The following is a 21,640-nucleotide window of genomic DNA, read 5'->3' as shown; positions in this document are numbered from 1 at the left end:
TTACTAAAGTCCATGTTGAGAGGTGACTTTATTGAGGTTTAAAAAATCATGAGGCGTGTAGATAAGGTGAATAACAAGAGTCTTTTCCTTTGTGTGAATTCAAAACTAGGAGGCATAGTTTGAGGGAAAGAGGAGAAAATTTTAAAAAGGACACGAAGAACAACATTTTTACACAGAAAGTAGTTAGTGTGTGGAATGCACTGCCAGAGTAGGCGGTGGTTGTAGGTACAGTTACCATGTTTAAAAGACATTTGGATAAGTACATGAATGGAAAAGATTTGGAGGGATATGGGGCATGTGCAGCAGGTGGGACTAGTTTGGGAACATGGTTGGCATGGCCAAGTTGGACTGAAGGGTCTATTTCCATGCTGTATGACTCTAATTCTAACTTTCAAACGTTGGTTGGGGGCTGTTATTTGCAGGTGAAGGGATAACTGGAAATTGGGAGGCCCTCAAAAATGAATTAACATAGAACATTGAAAATAGATGGAAGAGAAGGCCACTTGGCCCTTCGAGTCTTCACCACTATTCAATATGAGCATGGCTGATCATGCAATTTCAATATCCCATTCCCATTTTCTCTCCATACCTCTTAATCCCTTTAGCTGTAAGGACCACGTACACTTCCTTTTAGAATATATCTTAACAAACTGCCCCCTGGACCTTTCTTTGGGAGAGAATTCCACAGATTCATAATTCTAAGTAAAGAACTTCTTCCTCATCTCAGTCCTGAATGGCTTACCCCTTATTCTTAGACTGTGACCCCCAGTTCTGGACCTCAACATCAGAAACATTCTTCCCATATCTGGCCTGTTCAGACTTTGTATGTTTCGATGAGATCCCCCTTATTCTTCTAAATTTCAGTGAGTACAAGCCTAGTCAACCCAGTTTTTCTTCATATGTCAGTTCTGTCATCCCAGGAAGCGTAAAAGTGCAGAGACAGTCTGTACCTGTTAGTGTGAAGGGCAAGGCTAGGAGGTGGAGGGAATGCTGGACGACTAGAAAAATTGAAGCTCTGGTCAAGAAAAAAATTAGGCATATGTTAGGTATAGACAGCAGGGATTGAGTGAATCCCTGAAGGAGTATAAGGGCAGTAGGAATACATTCAAGAGGGAAATCAGGAGGGAAAGAAGGGTTCAGAAAAGACTTACAAGGAGATAGCTTTGGCAATTAGGGTTAAGGAGAATCCAAAGAGATTCTACAAATACATTAAGGACAACAGAGTAACTATGGAGAGAATAGAGCCCCTTAGGTTGCTTATGTATGGAAATGTAGGAGATGAGTGAGATACTAACTGAGTATCAGTGCATCAGTATTTACTATGGAAGCTAAATAACTTGGAGAAATAAATAGCAATATTAGCGAGTGTTGAGAGATTTGTAGCTCAGGTTGGGGTTCTGAATGTAAGTTTGCTCGCTGAGCTGGAAGGTTTGTTTTCAGACATTTCATTACCATGCTAGGTAACATAATCAGTGAGCCTCTGATGAAGCACTGGTGGTATGGCCCACTTTTTATTTATGTGTTTAGGTTTCCTTGAGTTCGTGAGGTCATTTCCTGTGGTGATGTCATTTCATGTTCTTTTTCTCAGGGGGTGTTAAATGACTTGAATCCCATTTATTGATTATTTGTTTAATCGTTATTTAAGAAAGGTGGTAAGGAAAGCCAAGGAACAATGGACCAGTGAGCCCGACATCAGAGGTAGGTAAGTTGTTCGAGGGGATTCAAAGGGACAGCATTTACATGAAATTGGAAAGTTAAGAGCTGATTAGGCATAGTCAACATGGCTTTGCACGTGGAAAAAACATGTCTCACTAATTTAATTGAGTTCTTTGAAGAAGCAACAAAGAAAATTGAAGGCTGACTCGTGGATGCTGTCTATATGAACTTCCACAAGGTGTTCATCAAAGTTCTCATGGTAGACTGGCTAGCAAAGTTAGGTCACATGGAATACAGGGAGAGTTAGTCATTTAGGTACAAAATTGGCTATAAGGTAGGAGACAGAGGGTGGGTGGTGGTGGAGGGACTCTTTTTGGACTAGAACCCTGTGACCAATGGTGTGCCGCAAGAATCAGTGCAGGGTCCACTGTTTTTTGTTATTTATGTGAATGATTTGGATGTAAACACTGGAAGTGCAGATGACACAGAATTGGTGGTGTAGTGGACAGCGAAGAAGGTTATGTCAGAGTGCAATGAAATCTTGATCAGATGGGCAAATGAGTTGAAGAGCGGCAGATGGATTTTAATTTAGATAAATGTGAAGTGCTGCATTTTGGTAAGGCAACTCAGTGCAGAACTTATACATTTAATAGTAACGTCCTGGGGAGTATTGCCACATAAAGAGACTTTGGAGTGCAGGTTCATAGTTCTTTGAAAGTGGAGTTGCAGATAGACAGGGTAGTTAAGAAGATGTTTGGTATGCATGTCTTTATTGGTCAGTGCATTGAGTTTAGAAGTTGGGAGATCATGTTGTGACTGTACAAGACACTGGGCAAAAGTGAGGACTGCAGATGCTGGATATCAGAGTCTAGATTAGAATGGTGATGGAAAAGCACAGCAGGTCAGGCAGCATCCGAGGAGCAGGAAAATCAACGTTTCAGGCAAAAGCCCTTCATCAGGGATGCCCGAAACATTGATTTTCCTGCTCCTTGGATGCTGCCTGGCCTGCTGTGCTTTTCCAGCACCACTCTAATCTAGAATCTTTTCATGACACTGGTTATGTCACTTTTGGAATACTGTATTCAAGTCTGGTCTCCCTGCTGTAGGAAAGGTGTTGTGAAACTTGAAATGGTTCAGAAAAGATTTACAAGGATGTTGCTATGGTTGGAGGATTTGAGCTATAGGGAGATGTCGAATAGGCTGGGGCTGTTTTCCCTGGAGCATTGGAGGCTGAGGTGGAGGTTTATAAAATCATGAAGTGCATGATAGGGTGAATAGCTAAAGTATTTTCCCAGGGCACTGGAGTCCAAAACTGGATGGCATAGGTTTAAGATGCAAAGGGAAAGACGTAAAAAGGACCAAAAGGGCAACTTTTTCATGCAGAGGGTGGTATGTGTCTGGAATGAACTGCCAAGGGAGGTGGTAGAGACTGTTTCAATAACAACATTTAAAAAGGCATCTGGATGGGTATATGAAAAGAGTCATAGAGCGGTACACAACGGAAACAGACCCTTCAGTCCAACTTTCCCCCCTCACCTTAAATCTATGCTTTCAGGAAAAAGTCCTTGTCTACCCCTCCAACATCCTTGTAAATAATTTCTGAACTCTTTCAAGTTTCATAATGTCCTTCTTCTGGCAGGAGACCAGAATTGAATGCAATACTCCAAAATTGGCCTAATCAAAGTCCTGTACACCTGCAGCATGACCTCCCTAATCCTACACTTGATGCACTGGCCAATAAAGGCAAGCATACCAAATGCTTTTTTCACTATCCGGTCTATATTCGACTCTACTTTCAAGGAACTATGAACCTGCAGACCAAAGTCTCTGTTCAGCAATATCTCCCAGGACCTTACCATAAGTCCTTCCCTGATTTGCCTTTCCAAAATGCATGACCTCACAGTGCTCTCATCAGTCCTCTCATTACTTCTTCAAAAAACTCAATCAACATCGTGAGACATGATTTCTCATACACAAAGCCATGTTGACTATCTGTAATCAGTCCTTGCCTTTCCAAACAGAAGGATTTAGATGGATACAGGCCAAATGCTAGCAAATTGGACTCATCAGTTTAGGTTATCTGGTTGGCATGGATGAGTTGAACCGAAGGATCTGTTTCTATACAGTACATCTCTAAGACTCTGACTCTAAAAGAGAAAATTTTTTTTTAAATTTTCAAGAAATTTCTAATTGTTTTCATGTCAATACGTCATACAATGAAAATCTGTGAACATAAATTGTGCAAAATTCTCCCAAATTAACAACAGCTAAACTGAATTTGAGTTGCTGATCTCTTCTCCATAGTTTTGTAAACTTGAGAATCTGTCAGTGGCTGCTGATCATCAAATATTCTGCAAAAAATAGATTCGAGGAGCTTCCGTTGCAGAAATATCTGAGCTTCAAGTAACACCTTTTCATCTAGAGAATAATATCATTAACACTAAAACGTTGTTTCCCAATTTTAAAGCTGACGTTTTGGGGTTGTGAACTCTACAGCAGTAATTGCTGCCTGGCTTACTGTGTTCTTCCAGCCTCCTTGCCTGTCTAGATTCTAGCATTTGCAGGTTTTTTTTCTCTAAGCATGAAGCTCTGAACAAATCATAATGCTTATGCTCCTTGTCCCAAAGAAGACCCCTACTTTCACAGTGAATGTCACCCACTCTGACATTTTCCACCAAAGTGTGGCTACAATTTTCAAGTTTCGAAATCGGGTCACAGTGGAAGCACTGGTGTAAAATGCTGCTGTATTTACAGTCTGGAGATCTGAAACAGTGGCAGATAATGCATGTCATAGAGTCATAGAGATGTACAGCATGGAAAGAGACCCTTCGGTCCAACCCGTCCATGCCGACCAGATATCCCAACCCAATCTAGTCCCACCTGCCAGCACCCGGCCCATATCCCTCCAAATTCTTCCTATTCATATAACTATCCAAATGCCTTTTAATGTTGCAATTGTACCAGCCTCCACCACTTCCTCTGGCAGCTCATTCCATACATGTTCTACCCTCTGTGTGAAAACGTTGCCCCTTAGGTCTCTTTTATATCTTTCCCCTCTCACGCTAAACCTATACCCTCTAGTTCTGGATCCCCTGACCCCAGGGAAAAGACTCTGCCTATTCACCCTATCTATGCCCCTCCTAATTTTGTAAACCTCTATAAGGTCACCCCTCAGCCTCCGATGCTCTAGGGAAAACAGTCCCAGCCTGTTCAGCCTCTCCCTGTAGCTCAAATCTTCCAACCCTGGCAACATCCTTGTAAATCTTTTCTGAACCCTCATCTTTAGCCTTAAGGATTCAATGTTTTTTTTTGGGCCAAACCCTGTCCACCATCCACAAGGCACGACTAATGAGTGTGTTGGAATACTCGCCACTTGTCTGGATGAGCTCCAACAATTTTCGAGAAGCTTGTTACCTTTCAGGACAAAGCTGCCCATTTGATTGGCCACACATCCACTCTCTACACTCCTGATGCTCAGTAGTGGCAGAAATTCACGAGGGATCCTTAGACAGCACCTTCCAAACCTTGACCGCTACTATCGAGAATGACAAAGGCAGCACCACCACCTTCAAGTTCCCCTCCAAGCTATTCACCATTCTGACTTGGAAATAGATTGCTGCTCCATCAGTGTCAGTGGGTCAAAAGCCATAATTTCCCTCCATAATACCATTGTGGGTCTACCTACAGCATATGGACTGCAGCTGTTTGAGAAGGCAGGTCATCATTACCTTCTCGAGGGCAACTAGGGATAGGGAATAAATGTTGGCTAAGTTAGTAACACTCATTTCATGAATGAATTTAGAAGAAAATTAGTGATTTCACCTCTATAGTCTTGTGTGGCAGGGAATTCCACAGGTTGACCATCCTCTGTGTGAATGAATATCTCCTTATTCCAGTTTGAAATGACCAATGCGCATACTCTAACAATCTGTTCAGGAATTCCCTCATCTCGTGGAAACATACTGGCATTGGAGGTAGCCTATAAAAGGTTCATTTGGTTGATCCCTGATATCAAGGGATTTTTGAAGAGGAAAAGTTGAGTATGTTGGATTTGTACACATTGGAGATTTGAAGGAGACCTTATTGAAACAAAATATTCTTAGGGCTCGAAATGCTCACCCAGCTTGCTTTCCACAGATGCTGCCAGACTTTCTGATGTTCTCGAGACTTTTTGTTTCTGTTAAATTTGACTCTATGACTCTAATTCTTTGGGGACTTGCCAGGGTAGATACTAGGAGATTGTTTTCCCTTGTCATGATTTGGAGATGCCGGTGTTGGACTGGGGTGTACAAAGTTAAAATCACACAACACCAGGTTATAGTCCAACAGGTTTAATTGGAAGCACACTAGCTTTTGGAGTGACGCTCCTTCATCAGGTGATTGTGGAGAGCTCGATCGTAACACAGAATTTATAGCAAAAATTTGCAGTATGATGTAAATTTTTGCTATAAATTCTGTGTTACGATCGAGACCTCCACAATCACCTGATGAAGGAGCGTCGCTCCGAAAGCTAGTGTGCTTCCAATTAAACCTGTTGGACTATAACCTGGTGTTTTGTGATTTTTAACTTTGTTTTCCCTGTGGGAGAGTCTAGAACCAGGCAGTATAATCTGAGAGTCAGGAGTCATTAAGTATGTTCAAGGCTGAGATAGAGAGATTTTTCATCAGTAGGGGAATTAAGGATTGTGGGGATAAGGCAAGAAACTGGACTTGAGATTATCAAATCAGTCATGATTCCATTGAGTGGTGGAGCAGACTTGAATGGCTGTTTCTATGGTCTTACAAACAATGATGGAATCTTTGGTCTTTTTCTTCAGTTGATTGATTAATAGCAAATTGTATCTGAAGTAACAAGAATCTGAATTTATAACAAATATATTTCAAAATTAGCAGCTTGTAAAGGTATTATTGATGTGGCAATACAGATTACATGTAGGTAATAAGGTAAACACAGTATTTGAAAGAATATGGCACCAAACTGGAGTCAATGGGAATCAGGGAAAGAGCACTCTGTGTAATGTTAATGGATTAAATTGGACTATCTCCTCTAGACATTAATATAATATTAAAAGGGTTAAATTGTACTGTTTTCCTCCAGAAGCTGAACATTCTGGAAGGGGGTGGAGACAACATTCATGCAGGAATGTGGGCGACTTCCACTTCATTTAGGCAGTCATTTACTACTATTCTCCTACTATTATCAAATTAAACTCTCATTCAGTCCCTTCCATTCAGAAATACTTTCATAGCCAACCCCCAGTCAATCAGGTTCGCTTGCGGGAACATCCCTGATACTGAAGCATATCACACCTACATTGTCTGGGGAAGTAGTGGAGCCAGAACCCGTTTGCAGGGCTGCCCCGAAGCTAGGACGTATCACACCTACATTATCTTGGGGAATCACGGATTCAGGAAATCGACTGCATAATGATTCCCCAGGGTTAGGACATTTACATTTACATGATCTCTGAGGATTATCTCATCCTACCATTGTACCTAGGGTGACATGTGGTCATGAGGGAGAGTGGCCAGAGTACCTGTAAGCATTACCAACTGACCTATATAAAGGGGATGTGTTTTCTTTGTTCAGGGCCTAATTTTTGATTCGACTTCCCATGGCCAGCGAAGTGTGTCAGTAAGGTCACCTAGCTTGTATAAGCTTTAATAAGCTTTAAATGTTTGCAGAGGTTGGTGTGTGCGAATTGCATCTAATGTGTGAAACCTCAGGAAAAGAATCAAACATCTGCTGGTTGGAGACATACCTGGCACAAAAGAAGATAGTTGTGGTTGTTTCAAGTCAGTAAATGGCAGCCCCAGAACATCATTGTCCAAATCTTATTGCGCTTGACCATGGACTGCTTCAGTATCTGAGGAGTTGTGAATGGTGCGGAACATTGTGCAGTCAACAGCGAACATCACCAATTCTGATCTTATGATGGAGCAAAGATCATTGGTGAAGCAGCTGAAGATGTTTAGCTGTAGGACACTACCCTGAGGAACCCCTGCAGAGATATCCTGGAGCTGAGATGACGGACTTCAAACAAGCATCTTCCTTTGTGTTGGATCTGACTCTAACCAGGGGAGAGCTAACCCTCTGATTCCCATTGATTCCAGTTTTGCTAGAGCTCCTTGGATGCCAAGAGCAGTCACTCTCAATGCACCTAAAACAATAAAATTCTCTTTTCATCTCAGTGCAGTTAGTAAGTAAATTGCACCTTGAGGTGGAAACCCTTCAGAATTGCAATGGTACAGATTAATCTCCTGGACAAATCTCTGAGCAGTCTAGTCTTTTACAAGAATACAACCAGAAGGCACTGGAGAAAATCAGCAGGTCTGGCAGCATCTGAGGATACATTTTAAGTCCAATATGACTTCTTCAGAACTGAAGCGGGAAATGTGATGGGTTTTCTGCTCTTGAAAGGGGAAGGTGGACAGGACTTGACAAAGGAAAGTTATTCCTGATGAAGAGTTTATACCCGAAACATCAATTCTCCTGCTCCTCGGATACTGCCTGACCTGCTGTGCTTTTCCGGCACCACACTCTCAACTGTGATCTCTAGCATCTGCAGTACTCACTTTCTCCCAAAAAGAAAGTCAGGGAAAGGTTAGAGATTAGTGGAGACCAGAGATCAAAGGTGTGATTGAATGGTAATTGTCAGGGTGAAGTCACAGTAGTAATGGTAGGTTAAAGGTCAGCTCCAACTGAAACACAAAAGCAGGATAGAGAAACTAAAGCATGAAAATGCAGGCCACTGTTCATAACCTGAATTTGTTAAACCAACAAGGTTGATGTGAAATTTGAATTCAATAAAAATCTGGAATGGAAAGTTAGCCTGAAAAATACATAAAACTATTAATCAATTTTGTAAAAACCCACTTGGTTCACTAATGTACTTCAGGAAAGGAGATCTGTCGACCTTACCTGATCAAGCCTACAAGTGACTCCAAATCCACAGCAGTAAAGTTGACTCTTAACTGCCCTCGATGAAATTTGGAATGGGCAATAAATGCTAGCCCAGCCAGTGGTAACACATCCTGTGAACAAATAAAGAGGTTCATCCAGAAGGTTGTAAAATACCAACGTTGACAATATGGTGCTGTTCCTCCATGTAGTACTGGACTTCATTGAAGTAGGCTGAGGACAGAAATGTGACGAAACAGCAAGATGGTGCATTGAAACAGCAGGAAACTGGGAGATTGAGGCCATTCTAACAGACTGAGTGGAGACATTTTACAAACCTGTCACCAAGGCTGGTGTTCTGGTCTGTGTAGTGTACAGGAGACTGCATTGTAAGCAGCAAACATAGTAGACCAGATTGAAAGAAGTAAATCATTGAAAGAAGTGGCTAAACCTCAGACAATAGGGAGGAGGAGGTAAAAGGGCAAATGTTTTACATCCTGAGATTTCACAGGAAAGGGTTGTGGGAAGGGAATATGAGGTGTTGGGAGTGATGGAGGAATGGACCCTGAAGACACGGGCAGGGAGTGAAGACGTGCTTGGGTGGTGGCATCCCTCTCGATGTAGCAAAAATAGCAGAGGTTGATCTTTTGAAAAAAGAGACTGGTGGGGTGTGGAAAGTGAGGAAAAGAGAAAATCTATCTTGGTCCTGGAAGAGAGGAGAAGGACTGAGGACAGAACTGCAGAGAAGTGAGAGAATATCCTCACTTAAGAGGAAACGATGACATATCATAATCATTATGAAAGGTAACATCACTGGAACAGATGTGACAGTGAAGGAGACCGAGGAAAATGAAATTAAGCTGCTACAGGAAGCAGGATGTGAGGAGTTGTAGATGAAATAACATGGATAACTTGTCCTGGTGTCACTTTCTGGTCATTGTCCGGAAAAGAAAAATTGATCAATTGTTCTTCTAACCTTTGTCTCATTTTCACCGTCCATCTCGGACTCTTCCCTTCTTTTCTCTGACTTCTCTGCCTCCATTCGAGAGAGAGGACATTTAGTGAATATACATTCCAAACCCACTAACTCCCACAGTTACCATAGCTGCACCATTTCACACCCTGCCTCCTGTAAAGATTAAATTTCATCTCCCAGTTGATACTATCATCCATAGCAGTGACATTAACTTGTCTTCTTTTTTCTCAACCAATGATAATCCCCCCACCAGCCATGCACGCCACCCAGCATAGAATGGCATGGCTCAGGTCTGACCCATTCTTCGCACTTCTGCCCCTACTCCTTCTCCTTCAGAACCAAAATAGGATTCACCTTACCTCACCTTCTCTCCACCAGCCTCTCTATTCATAAGATCATCCACTTCCACCACCTCCAGGTGTTCAAGGCCCTAAATGTTCCTTCTAGGTGTTTTACTCGTACTTCCTTAAAATATGCTGACAATGTGAGCTCCTGTACTTTGGAGAGGCCAAACACAGACTGGTTTACTGTTTCACTCTGCCTGCATGCATGATCCCAATCTTCTGGCATCGACTCCCCTTCTCATCTGATGCCGCCTGACCTGCTGCTTGTTTATCGTTTCCACTCTTTATCCACTTCCCAATCTTCTGGTCACCACCATCACCTTTCTGTCACAGGCCTAGGACAGTGAAGTCCACTGCAAGATTGTGAAACAGCAACTCATTTTCAATTTCGAACTGCTTCCACAATTTCTGGACCAAACATTGAGTTCAGCATCTTCAAACCATGAGTTCACAGAATTATTACAGCGCAGGAGCCTATTTGGCCCATCGTGACTGCACTGGCATTTGGTATGCTTTCCTTTATTGGTCAGAGTATTGAGTACAGGACTTAGGAGGTCATGTTGCGGTTGTACAGGACATTGGTTAGGCCACCGTTGAAATATTGCGTGCAATTCTGGTCTCCTTCCTATTGGAAAGGTATTGTGAAACTTGAAAGGGTTCAGAAAAAATTAACAATGATGTTGCCAGGGTTGGAGGGTTTGAGCTATAGGGAGAGATTGAATAAGCTAGGGCTGTTTTCCCTGGAGCATTGGAAGCTGAGGGGTGACCTTATAGAGGTTTATAAAATCATGAGGGGCATGGATAGGATAAATAGACAAAGTCTTTTCCCTGGGCTGGGGGAATCCAGAACTAGAGGGCATAGGTTTAGGGTGAGAGGGGAAAGATATAAAAGAGACCTAAGAGGCAACTTTTTCACTCAGAGGGTGGTACATGTATGGAATGAGCTGCCATGGGAAGTGGTGGAGGGTGGTACAATTGCAACATTTAAAAGGCATCTGGACGGTATACAAATAGGAAGAGTTTGGAGGGATATGGGCCAGGTGCTGGCAGGTGGAACTAGATTGGGTTGGGATATATGGTCAGCATGGATGAATTGGAGCGAAGGGTAGTTTCTCTTTCCATAGTTGAGCTTCTCCTGCACTTTCTGTTTTATTTTAGATCTCCACACACTTGATATTTCAGTTTTATTTTAATATGTTTCGGGTGGACGCTAGTGAAGTGTAGCATTGTGAGGTTATCTGTGGGTTTGTGGTAGCATGAGGTGCTGAGGTGCCCATCCTTGATGGAGATGCATGTATCCAAAAATTCGACAGATAGTAGAGAGTAGTCCATGATGAGTTTGATGGTGGGATGAAATCCATTGATATCCTTGTGTAATTTTTTCAGTGACTCGTCGCCATGGGACCAGAGAAAGAAAATGTCATCAATGTACCTGGTGTATAGAGTTGATTGGAGGTCCTGCATAGAGAAGAAGTTTTGTTTGAAACTGTAATGACCTCCTCAGGAGACAGACACGCGCTGCAACCGACAGGGTACCCTTCTTTTTCCAGTACTTCCCAGGAATCGAAAAAGTTACGCCATGTTCTTCGCAGCCTGCAACACATTATCAATGAGGATAAGCACTTCGCCAAGACCCTCCCCATGCTTCCACGCCTCGCCTTTAAACAACCACCAAACCTCAAACAAATCACTGTTCGAGCAAACTGCCTGGCTTTCAGGACAACACCATACAACCCTGTCACGGTCGATGCTGTGTTGACATGGATAACCATCATTACGTGTGGGGACACCTCCCACCATTGGATACTCTGGAGCCTTGAAACATATTTCTGCTGATGGGTGAGTGTCAAACCAGAGGACACAGCTTAGAAATATGGGGTAGACCATTTAGGACAGAGATGAGGAGAAACTTCTTCAACCAGAGAGTGGTGGCTGTGTGGAATGTTCTGCCCCAGAGGGCAGTGAGGCCCAGTATCTGGATTCATTTAAGAAAGAGTTGGATAGAACTCTCAAGAATAGTGGAATCAGGGGTTATGGAGATAAGGCAGGAACAGGATACTGATTAAGGATGAGCAGCCATGATCATATTGAATGGTGGTGCAGGCTCGAAGGGCAGAATGGCCTGCTCCTGCACCTATTGTCTATTGTCTAATGTACATGGCAGGTACTCAAGTGACTCAGCCAACATTGTCTATCTCATATGCTGCAGGCAAGGATGCCCTGAGGCATGGTACATTGGCGAGACAAAGCACAGGCTACGACAACAGATGAATGGATACCGCACAACAATCAACAGACAGGCGTGTTCCCTCCCAGTCAGAGAACATTTCAGTGGTCCGGGACATTCGACCTTCGGGTGACCGTCCTCCAAGGCATACTTCGGGACAGGCAACAACGCAAAGTAGCAAGCAGAGGCTGATAGCCAAGTTCATACTAATGGGGATCCCCTCAACCAGGAGCATGAGTTCATGTCACACTACAGGTGACCCGCTGCACTACACACACACACACACACACACTCCTACAGACCCATAAACTCACGCAGACCCTCTCTCACACATACACTCCCACAATCACATGCACCCTCTCACAGACACTCATAACACCCCACCCAATACACATACATCCACATGCACACATACACATATAAGTTTGTGGGGTGAATTTGTACTTGCAGAATTACATTTTATTTTGCTCAAAAACTGCATCAATCCATGTAAGGTTCTTTAAACCTGTTTTTTGGATTAGAATCAGTCTGAACATTGTGGCACAGACAGTCTCACACAGGGCACTTCACACTTTCAATTCATTATCTGGGCTGACATGGCACCAGTTGTTAAAGTTCACTTGAGAATGTAACTTTTAAGAAGTTCTGCAACTTACATATGAAAGAAGTGAAACCAATATGTTCATTCTAAAAAAAAATGAGAGGCTTAACAAACAATCCGGGTCTTTTTCAATATATAATTTCAGTTACATCACACTAAACTTTTGCAATAAATTTTGTGTCTTATGACCTTACACTCCACAACCAGCTGATGAAGGAGCAGCGCTCTGAAAGCTAGTGCTTCCAAATAAACCTGTTGGACTATAACCTGTGTTATGTAATTTTTAACTTTGTACACCCCAGTCCAACACCGGCTTCTCCAATTCATTGGCCGTGATATTCTTGAGGAGATGACAGGCCTATTGAAATACAAATTACATTTTCTGTTATAAAGGCGTTTGATAAGGTTCCCCGTGGTAGGCTACCGTAAAAAATACGGAGGTATGGCATTGAGGGTGCGTTAGAGGTTTGGATTAGGAATTGGCTGGCTGGAAGAAGACAGAGGGTAGTAGATTAGATTAGATTAGACTTACAGTGTGGAAACAGGCCCTTCGGCCCAACAAGTCCACACCGACCCGCCGAAGCGAAACCCACCCATACCCCTACATTACCCCTTACCTAACACTACGGGCAATTTAGCATGGCCAATTCACCTGACCCGCACATCTTTGGACTGTGGGAGGAAACCGGAGCACCCGGAGGAAACCCACGCAGACACGGGGAGAACGTGCAAACTCCACACAGTCAGTCGCCTGAGTTGGGAATTGAACCCGGGTCTTCAGGCGCTGTGAGGCAGCAGTGCTAACCACTGTGCCACCGTGCCGCCCACGGTGTAGTTGATGGTAAAGGTCCATCTTGGAGTGCAGTTACTAGCGGTGTTCCGCAAGGAGCTGTTTTGGGACCATTGCTGTTTGTCATTTTTATAAATGACGTGGAGGAGGGGCTAGAAGGTTGGATGAGCAAGTTTGCGGATGATACGAAATTCAGTGGAGTTGTTGACAGTGAGGAAGGATGTGGCAGGTTACAGTGGGATATAGATAAGTTGCAGAGCTGGGCAGAAAGGTGGCAAATGGAGTTCAATGTAGGTAATTGTAAGAGTAACAAGAAGATGGAGTACTGGCTAATGGTCGGATACTTGGTAGTGTGGATGAGTAGAGGGATCTTGGTGTCCATGTACACAGATCACTGAAAGTTGACACCCAGGTAAGTAGTGCTGTGAAGAAGGCATATGGCATACTGGCTTTTTTTGGTAGAGGAATTGAGTTCCGGAGTCCTGAGGTCATGTTGCAGTTCTATAAGACTCTGGTGCGGCCGCATCTGGAGTATTGTGTGCAGTTTTGGTCGCCATACTATAGAAGGATGTGGAGGCACTGGAACGGGTGCAGAGGAGGTTTACCAGGATGTTGCCTGGTATGGTAGGAAGATCGTATGAGGGAAGGCTGAGGCACTTGGGCTGTTTTCATTGGAGAAAAGAAGGTTTAGCAGTGACTTGATAGAGGTGTACAAGATGATTAGGGGTTTAGATAGGGTTGACCATGAGAACCTTTTTCCACGTATGGAGTCAGCTATTACGAGGGGGCATAGCTTTAAATTAAGGGGTGGTAGGTATAGGACAGATGTTAGGGGTAGATTCTTTACTCAGCGAGTCATGAGTTCATGGAATGCCCTGCCAGTATCAGTGGTGGACTCTCCCTCTTTATGGGCATTTAAACTGGCATTGGATAGGCATATGGAGGATAGTGGGTTAGTGTAGGTTAGGTGGGCTTGGGTCGGCGCAACATCGAGGGCCGAAGGGCCTGTACTATGTTAAAGAGAGGAGCTGTGTTTCATTTGATGCAGTAGAAAAATACTGAAAACCTTCTGCACTGTAGTTACTAGGGATGAAAGTTTAATGTCAGAAAGTGCAAAGTGGTACAGATTGGTACAACCACCATATTTAAAGTCTTTTGGACAGGTCCATGGATAGGAAAGGTTTAAAGGTGACGTGAGCCAAATGCAGGTATAGTACATAGGATTAGTTCAGTTTAGGAAACCAGGTCGGAACGAACCATGTGGGACGAAGTGTCTGTTTCCGTGCTGTGTGACTATTAAGTGTGTGTTTTTAAACTTGTCCGTACAGGTTTATCTGCAGGTGGGAGAGGCTTTCCCCCTATTCTTCCGGGGTTCGGATTACGCCCCGATCTCACAAGAATCCTCCTCTGAAAAGGCACTACCGCATTTAGCAGCAGTTCCGAGTCTCTCGCCAGGGACGCTGCTGAATATTTGCAGTGTTATCTGTTGTGTTTTAGTTTCAAGTTTCCATGATCTGCGGCATCTTCCTTCTGTTTAACAAAACGTACATATTGAATTCGGGTTCAAAATTTGTGATCAGAATTTCTGGAGTCTCAGGCTCGCATCTTCCCCTCGTGAACCTCCAAAATTCGCACCCCTTCTTTCCCCCACCCCAAACAACAGGCCAAGCGGGAGTGCGTGGAGATATTTGCCTTCAGTGAAGGTTTGCATATTGACTAGGCTATACCTGATCACTGCTTCCTCTGCCTTTTTAGGGCTCTGTGTATGTGGTGTTTATTTTTGCTGCAGCTACACTCAGTCCCTGATTGGCTTGGATCAGACGTTGGCTGTGCAATTGTGTGCTGTGGTCCTGACGTCAAGGGGTTATTTGTGATAGCTGAGGAAGAGCCGGGGGCAGTTACACTGTCAACCGTGGCTGGGGAAAGGCAGATAGATAGATATAGACAGAGAGAGAGATAGATAGATAGATATCAGAGACCAGGAACTGGAGACGAGACTCAGAGGTATTGGGTCGAAGCAGCTATCAGAATCACACGCAGGAGCTGCAAACACCGAACTTCAGTATGGATATCCTGGCGGTGTTGAACCTGAGCGAAATCGCTCTTTATTTTTCTAAGATGTCCATGTTCCCGCTGTTTGACCTGGCTTATTACATCGTGTCCATTCTCTACCTAAAATACGAACCAGGTCTGTACATTTCACTCTGATTGCTGTAACTGGGGGCAGTACACACTGTATTCAGTTTTGGTGATGGCACAAATGTTTTATTTTCGCTGTTTGAGCATCGTTTACAGCGCTGTGAATGCATGGGATTTGCTGTTTTAACCGGTTTGTCAATGCAAGGGGCGTTTTCCCGTGAACCAGAAAACGATGGGTCTTAAAGGTATGACTCTGTTCTATTTACATTGTTGATTAAAATAACTTCAGGGGAACAACAGCAGTGATCCCAGAAACTGCAGGACGCTGGCCAGACTCGTGTCTTGCACGGAGTCCCTTTCCACCTTGTGAATGGGATTTAGCTCCATCTACAACGAGAGCTGCTGCTAGAATTAAAAACAATTGTCTTTTCCTTCACCCAATTTCTTTCTTAAAACTGGAATCAAACTATCGTTGGATGGGGCATTTATGACACACTTGGGGATAGTGAGAATCTACAGGATTCTTCTAATGTGTCAGGAGGAAAGAGTCCAACTGGAATTCTCCGAGAATAGCTGCAGCTGTCTGGATTATAACTATCAATCCCCAGTAGAAGCAACGAGGCTACATAGTTATTCTTAATATAGATACGGGGGAGCTTGACCTTCACATCTATCTCCTTACCGAACAGTTTCCAATGGGAAGAAAACCAAAAAAGGGAAATAAAGCAAATAGTAGCAGGATTTGAAAGAAAAAAAATACATCTTAATGCTTCATGAATGTTGCTGATCAGAGACCGAATGTTGTAATTACTCTGGGGAAGGGCTGTCATTAAACAAATCAATTGAAACATTTGTTGATCAAAGATAACACTGTTGATATAAAAAGGCCCAAAATTCCCTGATCTGGACAGGTGCCACCCAAGTGCTGAATCTGCCTGTGTCATGCTCTGAGAGGGAAAATGGACAATCTGCTCAAAAGGTGTCAGTGCCAATGGAAGCATGATCAAAGCTTCTCATTCTTGTTCTTTCATATCTCCACGTCTGAGCATGCAGCCCATCACCAAAAATGCAGTATTGTTCAAGTCTTCTGTCTTTATCTTCAACACTTAAAGACACTGTTATTTATTTGTCAACTCTTCTCTTATCCTCTAAGTGTGAAATGATTGTATTTGCCCTCCCAAAGTCTAAAAGCCAACGTGGCTAACATGTGACAAGTTACAGCAGTAATGTTTCCCAAATGTTGTCCCATTGTGACCCATTTCAAAGCTTAAAAATCGTTGCATCCAACCCCTCAGAGGGAAATGTGAAAATGGAGCTGGGGAAGAAGTCACCATGAGAGTAAGGAGTTTTTGAATTGGGAGCTCAACTGTTGGAACTTGATCAGATCTATATTGTGGTCATTGCTGCTTCTGAGCTTGTGTCATCTCATAATCCCACTTGGGGTTCTGCCTTCACTTTGGGAAACCATGGAGATAGATAGAAGTGGGAAATTGAGACTAGTCTAGGTAGTAGTATAATTTTGGCAGTATAGAGGATGGGCCAAAGGGCCTCTGTTGCACTGCCTGATTCAATGACGTTGATGTCCATTTATAAAAAGGTGGTCAGTCCAGTTGATAGGGTAATCAAAATGACATGGATTATTTGAGTTTGTAAATAAAAGGGACAGAATATATAGGCTAAGAGATTTTGCTCAAATGTAAGACAGTGGCTAAAGACTCACTGGAGTATTATGGATAATTCTGAGCACCAGATTTCATGAGAGATGTAAAGGGAATAGAAAAGGTGAGGAGTGTTAATGTGAAGAGGCATTGGAAAGGTTAGGACTGTTCTCCTGTACATAGAGAAGGTTAAGATATGATTTTCACTGAAACTTTTCAAGATGGAGAGGTTTTGATGAACTAAATAAAGAAACAATATTCCATCTGTCGAGCAGATCCTTACTGGGATTCAATGTTTGAAGAATGATCAGAACAGGAGACGAGCAAACATTTTTCATTTAGAGACTTGTTGGGGTTTTTAAATTATTCAATGGATGTGGATATCATTGGTAAGGCCAGAATGAATTGAGATAACTAATTATTAGGCCATTCCAGAGCCAACAACAGGTCTGGACTTGCGTAGAGGGCAGGTAACAATGGCAAATTCCATCCCAAAACTATAACTTTTATAATGTTTAATTCCAGATTTATTTAATTGAGTTTGAATTTGAGTTACTGTGGTAAAATTTGAACTTGTCCTCAGATTTATTTGTGTAGAACTCTGGACTACTGGTCAAGTAACAGACAGTGTACTACTCTAACCTTCTGCTTGTTAGGTCCAGGATGCCCTATCCAAAAAGGTGGTGGAAATAGATTCCTGAAATAATTGCAAAAAGCAGTCGAACAGGTACGAGAGAATCAAGGACAGACAAAAAGCAGGGATGGGGGACTGAAAGGGCAGTGGAGATGTATTGGGGTGAATGATCCTCTATATTTCTCCTTATAAAATTAGTCTGATTGTGACAAGGCACTTCCTTTAGCTATTTGTTTTGGTGACAAGCTTGAGGAAAACACATGAGCAGCATCAACCAACTGGCCTCACCTCACACCAAAAAATAGATCTGTGTCCATTAGTTCATGTTTCCTCCTTTGTCTGTAACCCAAGCCATATTACTGCTGCCTCCCAAATGCACCCATTTAATGACCTAACCTAGTCTCAAGCAGCCTTGTATCTTTCAATACAATTTTCTACTTAAAAGAATAGTTGGGTATACAACTATGCTGAATCTATATATTGCATTATATTGGTATTACAAACCATTCTTTTCTCAGACGTCAAATCTCATTTTTGTCTCTCATTATCAGACTGAGAAGCAAACACACACATTGGAGGACATTATTTCCTTAGTCTCTTTTTTTTTCCCCAGATGCTGATTTCTGAAAACTGAGTTGGCTGCACACTTCCATAATCTTACCAATTGTCTGTTTCTTTCAACCATTGTTTGCATCTTTGCCCATCAGCATTGGCTTTCAAGTATACCTTGTATTGTCTTCCTTAATGTTAGAGATCATGGTTCCAGTCCAAACCCACCTACTCTGCCACATCCTAAGTTACACCCATCCAAATCTCCATTCCACTCCTTTCAGAGTTATAGCAAGACATTGGCTCCAGTAAGAATCTCTTGGTATAATTTACAATAGAGGTCAAACCCTGTTGAGTGTATTGAGATTACAGGGCATAGACCATGGTTTGTGTTCATTTTCTCAGAGACCTATAATGTTCTACACTGTCAGATCAACAGTTGAAATAATTTGGTATAACTGTGGGTCAAAACTGAATTCTTATAACAGCATGTGATTTCAACCCCAGCCTCTACTGATATTTAGACAGATGTTATGTACAAATAGGATTCACTGCCACTCTGAGCCAGTCTTCAAGCATCAAGGAACGAGTCAATGCTTTCAAAATCTAACTTAGTGTTTGAAATCATTGCAGTGGAACAGCTTTTGAATTGTTTGAGCTGGAAATGAGAAAAATAATTTTAGAGATCGTGGAAGGGAAAATGTACTTGGGAGATTGAAGGATGCTACATTGGAGGGGATCACCCACTGACAGCTACTGCCTTGTTCTGTGACCCCACCTCATCATGTCCAGTGCCCCTCCCCCCCGTACACTGGGTGCCTCAGTCATCCTCCACCTCCTTGCAGTCCATTACTAACATAAATCACTGTCCCTTAAAAATTACACAGCTGCCTGCCTCCGATCAGCAAAGCAGATCTCAGGGATCTGCTCATGCCCAGTCATACCCTGTGGAATGTAATATGGAACTCTCATTGGCACAGACCCTTATTACCTCCATTAAATCCCAACTATGATCTTTGGCATTGAAGGAACAGTTTACCTCAAAGTGAAATTAACCCTTGAGGTTAAATACTACTCAAAAGGAGATGTTTATGATATTGAATTGCCCCTAATTCTAAATATCAGAATCTGTGCACTTACTGTTGACAGAATCATTAGTGCATTTCATGCTATTCCCTAGTGCCAATTTTTTGGCCTTATTCCCATAATCTTGCACACCATTTCTATCTAAATGGTCATCCAATATCCTCATTAAAGCCTCAATTCAACTGAACTCCACCACAGTTCCAGGCAGTGCATTCAGACTCTAAATTACTCACTATGTGAAAAATCTTTTCCTTATATCACCCTTGCTTCCTTTAAATCTGTGCCCTTTCATTCTTGTTCCTTTTACAAACAGAAATAGCTTCTCCCTGATTTTGAAAACCTTTATCAAATCTCCTCTCCTTTTTCTCTCCAAGGAAAACAGTCCCAACTTCTTCAATGTATCATTGCCACTGAAGTTCATCATCCCTGGAATCATTGTAATTTGTTCCTGCACTCTCATCGATAATGTGGAGTCCACAGCCAACAATAAGTGTTATGTACAGGTTCAAAATCACTTCCCTGTTCTTGTATTCTATACTTAATGAAGTCCAATACACTTTTATTTATGGCTTTCTTCACCACTGTCCCACCACTTTCAATGTTCTATATACATCAGTACATCCAATACCTTCTGTTCCTGCACTCTTTAAAATTATATCTTCTATTTTTGTCTTTCAATTGTCTTCTGACCAAAATACACCCCCTTATGCTTCTCTTCAAAACTCATTTGACACCTATCTACTCACTCCACCAACTTGTCAAGATCCATTTGGAGTTCTAGTGTATTCTCAGTTTGCTGTTCTTCCAAGTTTAGTATCATCTGCAAACCTTGTTATATGATAATTAAAACTAATGATTGGGAACCTGAAAGCAGGTCTGGCAGAAATGGAGTATAGAGGTTCTCGCAATGTTCGTTAAAGTTTGTAGCTCAGGTTGAGGTTTAGGGTGTAAGTTTGCTATCTAGACGTTTCATTACCTGGCTAGGTAACATCAGTGGCTACCTCCAAGTGAAGCGAAGCTGTTGTCTCCAGCTTTCTATTTGTTTGCCCTGGATGGGGTTCCTGGGGTTTGTGGTGATGTCATTTCCTGTTCATTTTCTGAGGGGTTGATAAATGGTATCTAGATCTATGTGTTTGTTTATGGCATTGTGGTTGGAGTGCCAGGCCTCTAGGAATTCTGTGGTATGTCTTTGCTTAGCCTGTCCCAGGATAGATGTGTTGTCCCAGTCGAAATGGTTTTTTTCATGTATGTAGGGCTATGAGGGAGAGGGGGTCGTGTCTTTTTGTGGATAGCTGGTGTTCGTGTATCTTGGTGGCTAACTTTCTTCCTGGTTGTCCTACATAGTGTTTGTGGCAGTCCTTGCATGGAATTTTATAGATGACGTTGGTTTTGTCCATGGGTTGTACTGGGTCTTTTAAGTTTGTTAGTTTTTGTTTGAGTGTGTTGGTGGGTTTGTGTGCTACTAGGCTTCCGAGGGGTCTCAGTAGTCTGGCTGTCATTTTTGAAACTTCCTTGGTATATGGTAAAGTGGTTAGACTTTGTGGCTGTGTTTGGTCTGCTTGTCGTGGTTTGTTCTTGAGGAATCTGCGCAGTGATTTTGAGCATCCGTTCTTGAATACATCGTATAGGTGAAGATTAGATTAGATTAGACTTACAGTGTGGAAACAGGCCCTTCGGCCCAACAAGTCCACACCGACCCGCCGAAGCGCAACCCACCCATACCCCTACATTTACTCCTTACCTAACACTACGGGCAATTTAGCATGTCCAATTCACCTGACCCGCACATCTTTGTGACTGTGGGAGGAAACCGGAGCACCCGGAGGAAACCCACGCAGACACGGGGAGAACGTGCAAACTCCACACAGTCAGTCGCCTGTGGACACGACAAGGTAGTTCTCCTGTTTTTTGAAGTTCGTCTGTGCTGCAGTGTGTGGTGGCTCATTGGAATAGTGTTCTGATGTAACCATCCCAACACACAAATGAAGCTGTATCAGAACACTATTCCAACGAGCCACCACACACTGCAGCACAGACGAACTTTGAAAAACAGGAGGTCACCGCTGATGTTACCTAGCC

At 42.7% G+C, this 21,640-nt stretch overlaps 1 protein-coding gene across 1 annotated transcript in view; it reads left to right on the top strand.

Moving 5' to 3' along the window:
• Positions 1-15,380: 15,380 nt before the first annotated feature.
• tmem38a (transmembrane protein 38A) overlaps positions 15,381-21,640 on the top strand; it is a 60,154-nt gene continuing 53,894 nt past the window's right edge. Inside the window, exon 1 of the mRNA XM_060846093.1 lies at positions 15,381-15,683. Coding sequence (XP_060702076.1) covers positions 15,560-15,683 — 124 coding nt within the window. The 5' untranslated portion in view covers positions 15,381-15,559. The remainder of the gene's footprint in view (positions 15,684-21,640) is intronic.

This window comes from Hemiscyllium ocellatum, chromosome 28 (genome assembly GCF_020745735.1).
Source record: "Hemiscyllium ocellatum isolate sHemOce1 chromosome 28, sHemOce1.pat.X.cur, whole genome shotgun sequence".
NCBI classification, from domain to species: Eukaryota; Metazoa; Chordata; class Chondrichthyes; order Orectolobiformes; family Hemiscylliidae; genus Hemiscyllium; species Hemiscyllium ocellatum.
Note: the sequence above shows the minus strand (reverse complement) of the source record. Positions and strands in the feature narration are given on the sequence as shown.